Source organism: Mizuhopecten yessoensis, unplaced genomic scaffold (assembly GCF_002113885.1).
Source record: "Mizuhopecten yessoensis strain PY_sf001 unplaced genomic scaffold, ASM211388v2 scaffold2383, whole genome shotgun sequence".
Taxonomy (NCBI): Eukaryota; Metazoa; Mollusca; class Bivalvia; order Pectinida; family Pectinidae; genus Mizuhopecten; species Mizuhopecten yessoensis.
The window spans coordinates 162656-175397 of record NW_018404519.1 but is presented as its reverse complement, the minus strand read 5'-3'; the positions used below and the strand labels follow the sequence as shown (position 1 = coordinate 175397).

At 36.9% G+C, this 12742-nt stretch overlaps 1 protein-coding gene across 1 annotated transcript in view; it reads left to right on the top strand.

Annotated features, from left to right (window-relative positions):
- Positions 1 to 4871: 4871 nt before the first annotated feature.
- The window catches only part of LOC110445824 (peroxisomal membrane protein 2-like), a 17193-nt gene continuing 9322 nt past the window's right edge, over positions 4872 to 12742 (top strand). The window contains exons 1-3 of the mRNA XM_021490622.1: positions 4872 to 5108; positions 8407 to 8514; positions 8897 to 9068. Of these exons, the coding sequence (XP_021346297.1) occupies positions 4996 to 5108; positions 8407 to 8514; positions 8897 to 9068 (393 nt within the window). The 5' untranslated portion in view covers positions 4872 to 4995. The remainder of the gene's footprint in view (positions 5109 to 8406; positions 8515 to 8896; positions 9069 to 12742) is intronic.

Below are 12742 nucleotides of genomic sequence, written 5' to 3'. Positions count from 1 at the left end.
TCTGTGGGCTCGGACGCTTCATTGTCTGCTCTTATTAGGGGCTTCCACATTGAGAAGCCTCGTTCACGGAAATTGGTCCCTAGGTGGAATTTAGCACTTGTGCTAGATTCCTTGTTGAGGGCGCCATTCGAGCCCTTCCAGTCGACGGATCGGAAGTTTCTTACTTTCAAGACTGTGTTCTTGATAGCTTTTGCTTCCGGTCGCCTCCAGTGGGGGAGGGCGGGACACTCGTCTCGGCTGTTCCAGTCTCTCCAGCCCGGTCGCTCCGGTATCTCTGCGGCGACCATCTCACGCTGGATTGTTCAGACTGTTCGAGCTGCGTATGAGGCGGCAGGGGATCAGTCCTTGCGGGTGTCAGGGGTTAGGGCTCATGAGGTTCGCGCTTTAGCTACTTCGTGGGCCTTATTTAATGGTTCTTCTTACGCTGAGGTCATGACAGCTGCTGTTTGGAGGGGTCATTCTACGTTTACGGAGTTCTATCTCCGATCTTTGTCGGGACAGTCTGACGGGTTGTATTCTTTGGGCCCTCTTGTGACTTCCCAATCCGTTGTCTGTCCTCCCTCTTCTTTTGCATAACCCTCATTATGTCTTCTCCGCGTGATCCGGAACGCTGGTCGTAATCAGGCTCTGTGTCACAAAAGAAAAGGTATTTTGAATTTTTCCTCCGGGGGTATGGGTCCTTCTGTTGGAACCCTTCATCGCTCCACGGAGACAACACTGCGGTAAGTCGAATTCGCATTATAATGACTGTGGTAACGTATTTTGAAATAAAATTGAGGTTTCTCTTGTGAAACCAACTTCTATTAGAAATACTTACCACAGTCATTAGGTGAGTTCCCTCCCAGCCTCCCCTTGTCTCCTTGGCTTTCACTTTTTTGGGCTTTGGAAATATGAAGTGGGAAGCATGGCTTCGTGTCTGATCACGTGCGTGAATTCTGCCGTTTGATCGGTGGGTTTTCCAGGGGTTCCCCATGGGGGGATTTTTTTTTTTTTTTATTTACGTATGCTTAGAGCCAAGTAAGGTTGGAATACGCATTATAATGACTGTGGTAAGTATTTATAATAGAACTTGGTTTCACAAGAGAAACCTCAAATTATTACAATATATTATATTATCATAATATACCTGTACCAGGCCGAAGTGGGCTCGTATTTTGAAATAAGATGCCAATATCAGAGCCAATTAATTTTGTCAAAGTAGGATACAGAGTTATGTGTAATAAATTAACATATTTGCAGCACTCTAATATCAAAGAAAATATCAAAAATCTGAATTTTCTTTCATCTAACCGATACATTCTCGTTCTTCATTTTTGGCGAAAAATTGTGAAATTAGGCCAAATCTAAAAATGGCCTCAATTTTTTCCCCCAAAGGGAATCTTTCAGGACTTTTTTTCTATCATACTAGAGACATTGGGGAGTTGAAATCAGAAGAGTTTGATAACACAGTAATTTTTTCGCCAGGTTCGACCTATTCCACCGACCTACATTCATGACTAAAAAAAAGGTGTGTTCCAACTTATGATGTTCTAATTAATAGGTCATATTACACCTAGCTGTTATGGAAGTCAGGGGTTAGGGGTCGACTGTTAAATGTCGTAAGATCTATTTATGATAATGTCAAATCTTGCGTCAAATTATATGGTAAATTGTCTCCCACGTACGACCTCAAGATCGGTTTATTACAAGGGGAATCTTTATCTCCGATTTTATTTTCATTATTTATTAATGACATGGAGTCAGAACTTATTAACTCAAATTGTCAGAGTTATCATTTACATTTGATCAATATTTGTATTATACTGTATGCGGACGACACGGTTTTGTTTTCCGAGGAAGTAGTCGATCTGCAAAATATGCTTGACCACTTGCATTCCTATGCTGAACGCTAGAATTTAAAGGTAAATGTTGATAAAACAAAAGTAGAAATATTCAGAAAAATCAAGTGTTTTCCCTAATGAGAAATGGACATAGAACGGTAGGCCTATTGAAATAGTAGACATTTTGTTGTTGTCTGGGGCTAGTATTCAATGATAATGGCCAATTTACTTTAGCATTGGATAACATTGATGCCAAGGGTAGAACAGCTTGTTTTTTATTGAAAAGGAATTTTAGGAATTTTATGTTAAACTGTGAAACTAAGTTGTCATTATTCGACACTTCTATCACTTGTTTACTTAACTATGCTTGTGAAGTCTGGGGATTCTGTTCTGCAACACAAATTGAAAAAGTTCAATTGCATTTCCTGAGAGAAGTTTTTGGAGTAAAACAGTCTGTAAATAATTCTATGGTTTACTTTGAGTTAGGTCGATTCCCTTTACAGATAAAGCATAAAATATCCATTATAAAGTACTGGTTAAAATGATTGAAAACTGACAATTGTATATTGAGATCTTGTTACGATGAGCTTGTCGAATTAAATCTTAAAAAAACAAATTGTAAAACTAATTTAGTATATCAAGTCAAGCATGAATTATGTAGAATTGGCTGTCATGATGATTGGTTGGCTCGGTGTCTTTCTAAGGAAAAACATTTCGTATTTTTATACACCCAACGTGTACAAGTATCTAATTCAGGCTACTTCTAAAAGAAAGTCTATACTTAATATCTGAGCAATCGTGTATGTTCCAGCTTTGTGCCACTGACAATGATTATATATGTTCTTTTGTATGTTGTCAACATTGCTATGATGTCATCTTTTATCTTACTCTATGTTCTCCGCCATCTTACATAAATGGATTGTAATATTTACTTGTATGTACATGTATATTGTAACTCCTATATGCTATCTGTTGCATTTGGAAATAAAGAAATTGATGACTGAGCTGTTCAGTTTGATATCGTACCTGTAATTGATGCAATACCTCACCTGGTGTGAAATTGAGGCATGCCCACCTGACGAGCCAGTACCTAGGTCAGCCAGTACCTAGGTCAAGTACAAGTTTGTTTTCTGACAACCTTGATGACATTGTGATTTTTGTCACAGTGTCTCAGTAAAACCGTAATGGAAATACAAAGTATAACAGGAGCTGTATCTGTATTGGAACAAGTTGCAAAGTGAGGTTCAAACATTTGAATAAGAAAGGGTGCAAGATACGAAACATCTTCAGCCACAGTGTGGTTGGCGTTTGAATTGCTAAACACTAATGTTTTGAAGCTGGTAAAAGAAGAGAAGGCATGTGTGTACAGCAAGTATATTATGTTATTTGGGACACATACTTCACAACAAGACACAATCTCATTGCTCACAAACCAAAAATTCAAGAAAAGTGTGTCTATGTATTTTTTGTCTTAAAGGCGAAACTTCATTAAATATGTATTTTATTGTTACAGTTTGTCTTTGTCTTTGTTTGAGACAAATGGCTTTAAGTAATACATGTATTAGAGTAATTAGTGAAATCAAAACTCCACGACATGACATGGAATGTGAAGTTATGTCAAGTGATCATTTTAGCTCATTTTGGACTACAGTTTTTAATAAAGAACCCGGTACTGGCATCACAGATCCTAGTAGGTAAGTACATATTTGGTATCAAAATGATCAAATACAACTTAGCAGCAGCATGATAACGGAAAAAATCAGCTTTACATTAAAATGGTGATTTTTCAGGCTCTTGAGGAAGTATTACTTCATATTTTGAGCTGGAGTACTTCAAGGAGCTCCAATTTGGCCAAATCAGACCCAAGGAGCAGATACCATCATTTCCAATACTGTCTGCAGTTTAGCAATGTTGTTGCAAATTAAAAAAAAAAACGAGCTTGGGCCAGAAATGGGTCCCATCTTTGAACACATCTACTTTTGTTGCGTTTTTATAAATAAATAATGCTTTTAGCTAATTTCAATAGCAATATGAGATTATGACTGATTGGTTAAGATATTATATATGTATCTAATTGTCAAACATGACATGTGTTGCTTTCACCGATTACTCTGAACACCTTAGTTTAGGTCCAAATATAGCTGTAACAAATGATCAGGTCCCTGTGGGTTTGAACAAAAAAAACTTGATTCGTATTACTTAATATTTCGGCAGGCATAACCACCCGGTACGGCATGACCCAAAACAATTATTTTGTATTCAAACAAATCAGTGTGTTCTCCTCGAATAACTTCTAATTCATCGCAAAAAAGGCACTTTTATCATTGACGACTTTTGCGGAGAAATTATTCGAATGATCAATCAAAATATCTACAATTTATAAACTGCAGAAACACGGTCAATTTTACTGTTCAGTCAAAATTGCAGGAAATCAGGCTTTCACCATCTTGGCTAAACTTTTAATTTCCTATACTCAGTGATATAGCACAAGAGGTAGATATTACACTTCAGTTTTGGTCAGATAAGTAATTTGATTATCTTCTTGATTCCAAAGACACTTGTATGATGAGTTCAGGGCGCGTATTTATGAAACCGTTCTCATGCTCAAACCCAGATTCTGTGCTCAAGCCCAATTTCTGGCGCCAGAGATTATATAAAATTCAGAGTTTGTCAATGGTATGTAAGAAATTTGGAAAGACTTTCAGCCGAATTACAATACTCAATGTTTTCAATGTTTACACTTGACGTTTGTTTACCTTGTTACATGATTTTAGCGAGTTACAAGAATGTCTGCTTGGGCATATTTTTAACTTATTTGATAATGGAAAAATAACTCTACATTATTTTTACCTTTAGAATCGTGAAATATTGTTGAAATTAGCGGGAACCAAAGTGTTCGTTTTTGTACGTTGACCGTAAGCTAGTAGTGTACAAAAAAATATGAGTTCAAAAAGATAATTGGTTAGCATTTTCCGGATTACCGTCAAAGATTTGGTTTGTTATAATTTCATTTAGTACAGCCATAAAAGTAGTCGATAAACGCGCATATTGTACGAGAATTGAACGAGATTCAAGATGTCTGCGCCCATGAATTAAAAGTACACTTTGGAATCGACGCTCTCTTGACTCTTATCTGTTACGCCATTTTCTTAAGTTCGGCAATCAAAAGCCAACCATGAGTCACAGCAAAGAAGAAAAGAAAAGAGAGCCAAATGCGGCTGAGAAGATGTTAATGGCTTATTTGAAGTCACTACAAGAACGGCCTATTTTGACGAAAGCTTGCACCAGGTACGCCCTCTTGAGGCTCTTCTGTTACAATGTGTCTATCATCTATGTTATAGAAGCAAATCTAGCTGTCAGCGCATTCGGGGTGATGGAACAGCGTATTTGTCAATTAATTATAGATTTGAAATGCATAAATACACCACAACATTATGAAAATCCTAGGTTTCATACTTTATGTAACGTTATTTTACAATGCATCGCCGGCTGTCCACTTTCGAAGTAGGTTCAGTTTCGGTGCTTTGATCCGTGCGCAATACCGCAAGATTGTTGACGTCATCATTTTTTTGTAGCGAACATAAGCACTGCTTGGTGTGTCTCTGAATACTTTCAAGAAATGCAGCAAACAACTAAATTCACACTTTTTTACTTTCATACCTTATCATGACCTGTATATAAAAAATATTTGTACAAATACCTTCCTTGAAATAGAAAAAAAACAAAACATAAAAGAGGTAAGCGTTTGATTGATTTATGTAAACCATTATTCATGATGTTTTCTTACCAAATCTTGACTGTCTCATTACTGGCTTGCTTTTCTACTAAATTACTAGTGTAATAGGATGTCCGTGGGGAGAGCCTCTGTCTAGTGTGGGTAGATGTAAGTGATTGTATAGTAATTTAGGTTTTCCCCAAAACTACCGACAAACTGACCCGCGTCAATCCCCAAGAATGTCCCGCTGCATTCGTCTGTACAATCAGACACAGGTCCGTCAGATGTGGAGGAATATCCGAGTTATATATCAATCAACACCCTGTTTCAAAGTTAACTAAAGTTTATTACATATCACACAGCTAAGGTAGCCGTTAAAATATAGCAAACAATACATAAGTGTGGTGAACCTAAATATGTTAGCCCCCACGTGGTAAAATAAGGCCTAAAGGTTAATGTACTATTCTATAACTTTTACGGTGAAAACCACCTCCTCCCGGAACACTGGAATACGTTAAGCTAACCAGTCTTAACCTTACCCTAATGTGGGTGTACTGCTTTCAGCGATTCAGTGGAGGGGTTTTCCCCTCCTTGTATTGCCGGCTTTCTGGCCACGCAAGTCCCCGTTTTTGCTTGTGCATCCCCTTATATTTACATTTGCATGGCATTGTCACTATATAGCCTCTTTGAAAGCTGTGTTGATGGGACTCTAATTACCATGCAGCACGAGACATAATTCTTAGCGTATTTATACAACACTGGCCGGAACTACAATATCTAATGTAAATAAACGTGACGGCTGCTGAAATATCACTGGGCATTGTGAGACTTGACAATGTCATTGTTAATTATTGTGCAAAAGAAAAAGAAAAAGCTTTTATTACAACAAAAACAAGACCTGCAATATTGTACAAAATGCACATCGGTTGAAATCACCAATGTCGGTAAAGGAAACAATTTTAACGCTCATGCAATTTATCAGAAATATCGTGTGTTACACTGCACTGGTCAGCAGGGGTTCGTTACAAATGTCTGTAATACACATTCTATAGACCTACTGACACATATGTTACAGACCTACTGATATGAGTCACAGCACACATAAACATTTCAGACATTTGTAACGAACCCCTCTGCTCCGTCGCAAGATCACTCACTTCGAACGCTATCAGTTGCACGCGTCTCGCGGTTTCCTCAAATTCTGATGACATGTCAAATAACGAGGCTGTTATAGATTCAACCGACTGTGGCAGATTCCCATACAATCAACAAATAAATTCACGTCATCACAAAATGAGCAAAGAGAAAAGTTTGAATTAACTTCCAAAAATAACTCCCTCGTGGAGGGCAAGGTCGCAATTAAGGTGTTAACTGTATTTATCCATGTGCGAAATTTGTTCCGGGGAAAAATCAAAACAATTTAAAATCTAACTTTCAGCTCAGAGTTCTATTGATAAACTTAAATCACCCTATAGGCATATCATACGCAATTGTATTGATACTGAATTGTGGAATAAAATTGAAGTGTTTGTTAAAATTTCAAAGTACTACTTTGTTTGCCAATCAGCACGCAACACACTGTTCCAACTATTGAACAAATTTGTGTGGACTGTCAATAAGGTGGGAATTTAAAATTTAAATTATGATTTGTTTGCTTGCAAAGCTGTGTCATTCAAATAGATCATAAATACCATGCAAAAACAGTTCAATGCTTAATTATACCCCAGCCTCTTGGCCCTATGTAACATGTATCGGACACCCATTCTGATTGGCTTAATCTATGGTGTATGCGCAGTGAGCCCAGAACCTCTTCTGGTAACACTCCCCAACAGATTTTACTATTACCTAGTAATATTTTAGAATTTACAGTACGTATGTGCTATCACACCATGGGTCGTTTTGCCCTTAACCCAGTTCGTAAAAGGTTGTTTCGCCCTAATAGGAATGATATGTTTTTAATGATTAAAAACCTTACAGTTTTCATGTTTAATGCACAATGGTGTTGTTGGAAAAACATTGTGCAGGTGTATGCAACATTGTTTGTGCAGATCTGCCCAACAATGTACGAATATAAAGAGTCTAACGACAAAAATGACTTAAGAAGACTTAGGAAAACTATTAAACAAACAATTTAGGACGAAACGACCTAGCGCAAAACAACCCGAGGAGAATAGGATTTAGGGCAAAACAAGCTGACACCGACCCAGCACTGGGCATGTACTGGTGGGATAGACTCAGTTGACATTGTGAAGTGAAGGAAGTGACTGTCCAGGGTAAAGTGAAGGAAGTGACTGTCCAGGGTAAAGTGAAGGAAGTGACTGTCCAGGGTAAAGTGAAGGAAGTGACTGTCCAGGGTAAAGTGAAGACTATAACATGGTTGGTAAACAACATGAAGCACGTTGCTTTTTAACTGCTCCGACCTGTTTAATCACCCGTTTGTGCCTTAGGGGCTGAGGAACTGGTCACCCAATGCTTCAGGTTGGAAACTCCCTCAACTTGCAATTTTTTTTCTCATGAACATCATGGTTGAAAGCTGCACTTTACCATGCTTTCAGTTTCCTTTATTAATATATTTTTTTTTTTTTTTTTATTGAAAAATGTTATATGTATTGTTTACTATAAACAACTTTTTTAATGTTAGTGTTCTTAAAATTGCCAATCAACATATAAACTTAAGGTACATAGGTACAAAGGGTCAATATGTGGTTAAATTTGGTCAGATTGAGAAAAATTAACCAAACGAAACGTTAAGAAAAATATAAAAAAAAACTTTGTCTTTTTCAACTTAAAAAAAAAATACTCGTATATTGCATAACCTCTGCTTTCAGCACCTGATAATATGATCTGATACTGATATTTTTCCTTTCATAGTGGCACTATATCTGCTTTCGGTAACTTCCTCGCACAAGTCATCGTACCAAACCAAGAGAATGGAGGCAAAATTGTGTGGCGCAGTGTCTTCGCATATGGAGCGTTTGGGTGAGTATCATATATATGTAGGAATAGTTGAATGCTGAACATGACTGACAACATAAATCAATAGCAATACTGGCATTAAAGTAGTAATAAACAATTTCTTAACGAATGTTTTTTTATTAAAATTTAATTTTATCATTTAAAAAAAATAAAAACGTTTTGTAAAAGATTAAATTATGACTATTAGAAATAGAGTCAAATAAGGAAAATAGGCTGCTTTTACTTATCAAAAAGAAATTGTCCCGCTAAATTGGTCAGAAGGGTAAAATATTTGTTTGTAAAAACAAATATTGATATTGAAATGGAAAAAATGACATTTTTTTAGGTCACCACATCCTGGTTTTAACAAAAGAAAGACAGATGTGTTTTTTGTTTGTTTATGTAGGTTTTGTATTAGTGGACCGCTCATACACAAGTTTTATCAGATGCTTGACCAAATAATGCCGAAAAAGAAAGATGCTGCTATGTTAGACGGCATCAAGAGGGTTTTAATGGACCGATTGATTTGTGCTCCTCCATTCCTCCTGCTCTTCCTCTACATTGTACCTATACTAGAGGTAAGACTGGCCCTAAACTATACACTACATTGTACCTATACTAGAGGTAAGACTGGCCCTAAACTATACACTACATTGTACCTATACTAGAGGTAAGACTGGCCCTAAACTATACACTACATTGTACCTATACTAGAGGTAAGACTGGCCCTAAACTATACACTACATTGTACCTATACTAGAGGTAAGACTGGCCCTAAACTATACACTACATTGTACCTATACTAGAGGTAAGACTGGCCCTAAACTATACACTACATTGTACCTATACTAGAGGTAAGACTGGCCCTAAACTATACACTACATTGTACCTATACTAGAGGTAAGACTGGCCCTAAACTATACACTACATTGTACCTATACTAGAGGTAAGACTGGCCCTAAACTATACACTACATTGTACCTATACTAGAGGTAAGACTGGCCCTAAACTATACACTACATTGTACCTATACTAGAGGTAAGACTGGCCCTAAACTATACACTACATTGTACCTATACTAGAGGTAAGACTGGCCCTAAACTATACACTACATTGTACCTATACTAGAGGTAAGACTGGCCCTAAACTATACACTACATTGTACCTATACTAGAGGTAAGACTGGCCCTAAACTATACACTACATTGTACCTATACTAGAGGTAAGACTGGCCCTAAACTATACACTACATTGTACCTATACTAGAGGTAAGACTGGCCCTAAACTATACACTACATTGTACCTATACTAGAGGTAAGACTGGCCCTAAACTATACACTACATTGTACCTATACTAGAGGTAAGACTGGCCCTAAACTATACACTACATTGTACCTATACTAGAGGTAAGACTGGCCCTAAACTATACACTACATTGTACCTATACTAGAGGTAAGACTGGCCCTAAACTATACACTACATTGTACCTATACTAGAGGTAAGACTGGCCCTAAACTATACACTACATTGTACCTATACTAGAGGTAAGACTGGCCCTAAACTATACACTACATTGTACCTATACTAGAGGTAAGACTGGCCCTAAACTATACACTACATTGTACCTATACTAGAGGTAAGACTGGCCCTAAACTATACACTACATTGTACCTATACTAGAGGTAAGACTGGCCCTAAACTATACACTACATTGTACCTATACTAGAGGTAAGACTGGCCCTAAACTATACACTACATTGTACCTATACTAGAGGTAAGACTGGCCCTAAACTATACACTACATTGTACCTATACTAGAGGTAAGACTGGCCCTAAACTATACACTACATTGTACCTATACTAGAGGTAAGACTGGCCCTAAACTATACACTACATTGTACCTATACTAGAGGTAAGACTGGCCCTAAACTATACACTACATTGTACCTATACTAGAGGTAAGACTGGCCCTAAACTATACACTACATTGTACCTATACTAGAGGTAAGACTGGCCCTAAACTATACACTACATTGTACCTATACTAGAGGTAAGACTGGCCCTAAACTATACACTACATTGTACCTATACTAGAGGTAAGACTGGCCCTAAACTATACACTACATTGTACCTATACTAGAGGTAAGACTGGCCCTAAACTATACACTACATTGTACCTATACTAGAGGTAAGACTGGCCCTAAACTATACACTACATTGTACCTATACTAGAGGTAAGACTGGCCCTAAACTATACACTACATTGTACCTATACTAGAGGTAAGACTGGCCCTAAACTATACACTACATTGTACCTATACTAGAGGTAAGACTGGCCCTAAACTATACACTACATTGTACCTATACTAGAGGTAAGACTGGCCCTAAACTATACACTACATTGTACCTATACTAGAGGTAAGACTGGCCCTAAACTATACACTACATTGTACCTATACTAGAGGTAAGACTGGCCCTAAACTATACACTACATTGTACCTATACTAGAGGTAAGACTGGCCCTAAACTATACACTACATTGTACCTATACTAGAGGTAAGACTGGCCCTAAACTATACACTACATTGTACCTATACTAGAGGTAAGACTGGCCCTAAACTATACACTACATTGTACCTATACTAGAGGTAAGACTGGCCCTAAACTATACACTACATTGTACCTATACTAGAGGTAAGACTGGCCCTAAACTATACACTACATTGTACCTATACTAGAGGTAAGACTGGCCCTAAACTATACACTACATTGTACCTATACTAGAGGTAAGACTGGCCCTAAACTATACACTACATTGTACCTATACTAGAGGTAAGACTGGCCCTAAACTATACACTACATTGTACCTATACTAGAGGTAAGACTGGCCCTAAACTATACACTACATTGTACCTATACTAGAGGTAAGACTGGCCCTAAACTATACACTACATTGTACCTATACTAGAGGTAAGACTGGCCCTAAACTATACACTACATTGTACCTATACTAGAGGTAAGACTGGCCCTAAACTATACACTACATTGTACCTATACTATTCAATTTATAATGGTTGGTAAAATATTACTTTCCTCATTATTGGCAGAATACAGTGTTTTACATTGTTCAGAAAATATAATTTCAAAGACATACTCTTATTAAACATGGAATCAATATAAAAAAATAATGTTTGATAATGGTAGGGTTTCTAATATTTACGATTAATTGATAGTTAATATGTTCGCTCTGAATGTTTGAATCCAAAGTAAATACATTATAATCCTCTGAATGTTTGAATCCAAAGTAAATACATTATAATCCTCTGAATGTTCGAATCCAAAGTAAATACATTATAATCCTCTAAATGTTTGAATCCAAAGTAAATACATTATAATCCTCTGAATGTTTGAATCCAAAGTAAATACGTTATAATCCTCTGAATGTTTGAATCCAAAGTAAATACATTATAATCCTCTGAATGTTTTAATCCAAAGTAAATACATTATAATCCTCTGAATGTTTGAATCCAAAGTTAATACATTATAATCCTCTGAATGTTTGAATCCAAAGTAAATACATTATAATCCTCTGAATGTTTTAATCCTCTGCTCATGCTCAACTCAGTTGGCAAGGATATCAAAACAAAGTCTGTTCATCCGTGCAGCTAGATGGGAAGAATTGTTCTGTCTGATAGGTACAATGTACTTTATATATATACACACAATTGGTTTAAATCATGCTTATAAAGGAATACAGTAATATGAACTGTAGCCCGCTGTACCTTGTAACATGGGTGTATTGTCCTGACTTGACCACTGGGCAGGGGATATTGATGATGGAGTCTTCTTGTTTGTGTAGTAGACATTGTTATTTTATCATTTAAGATTGCCGGTACAATGACCATAATATAAAACCAGGATAGTGAATTTTATGCCTTCGGTTATACAAGTGTCTGTAAATAAAAAGTATTGTAGCTTTGATCCTACTGTTATTGACCATCATTGGTTTTGTATCCCAAAGTTGACCATACTTTACACGTTGTGGTTTTGTGCCACTGCCCTGAAGAGTGGATACAAGTTTTCACATTCACAGTTGAGACAACTTTGGTTTCAAATTTCATTGGAGATACATTAAATGTGCCAGACTTATTTATGTATCCTCAATGTCCACGTACTGGTACACTGCTTAAAACTTATATATATATCATCAATGCCCACCTACTGGTACACTGCTTAAAACTTATATATATAT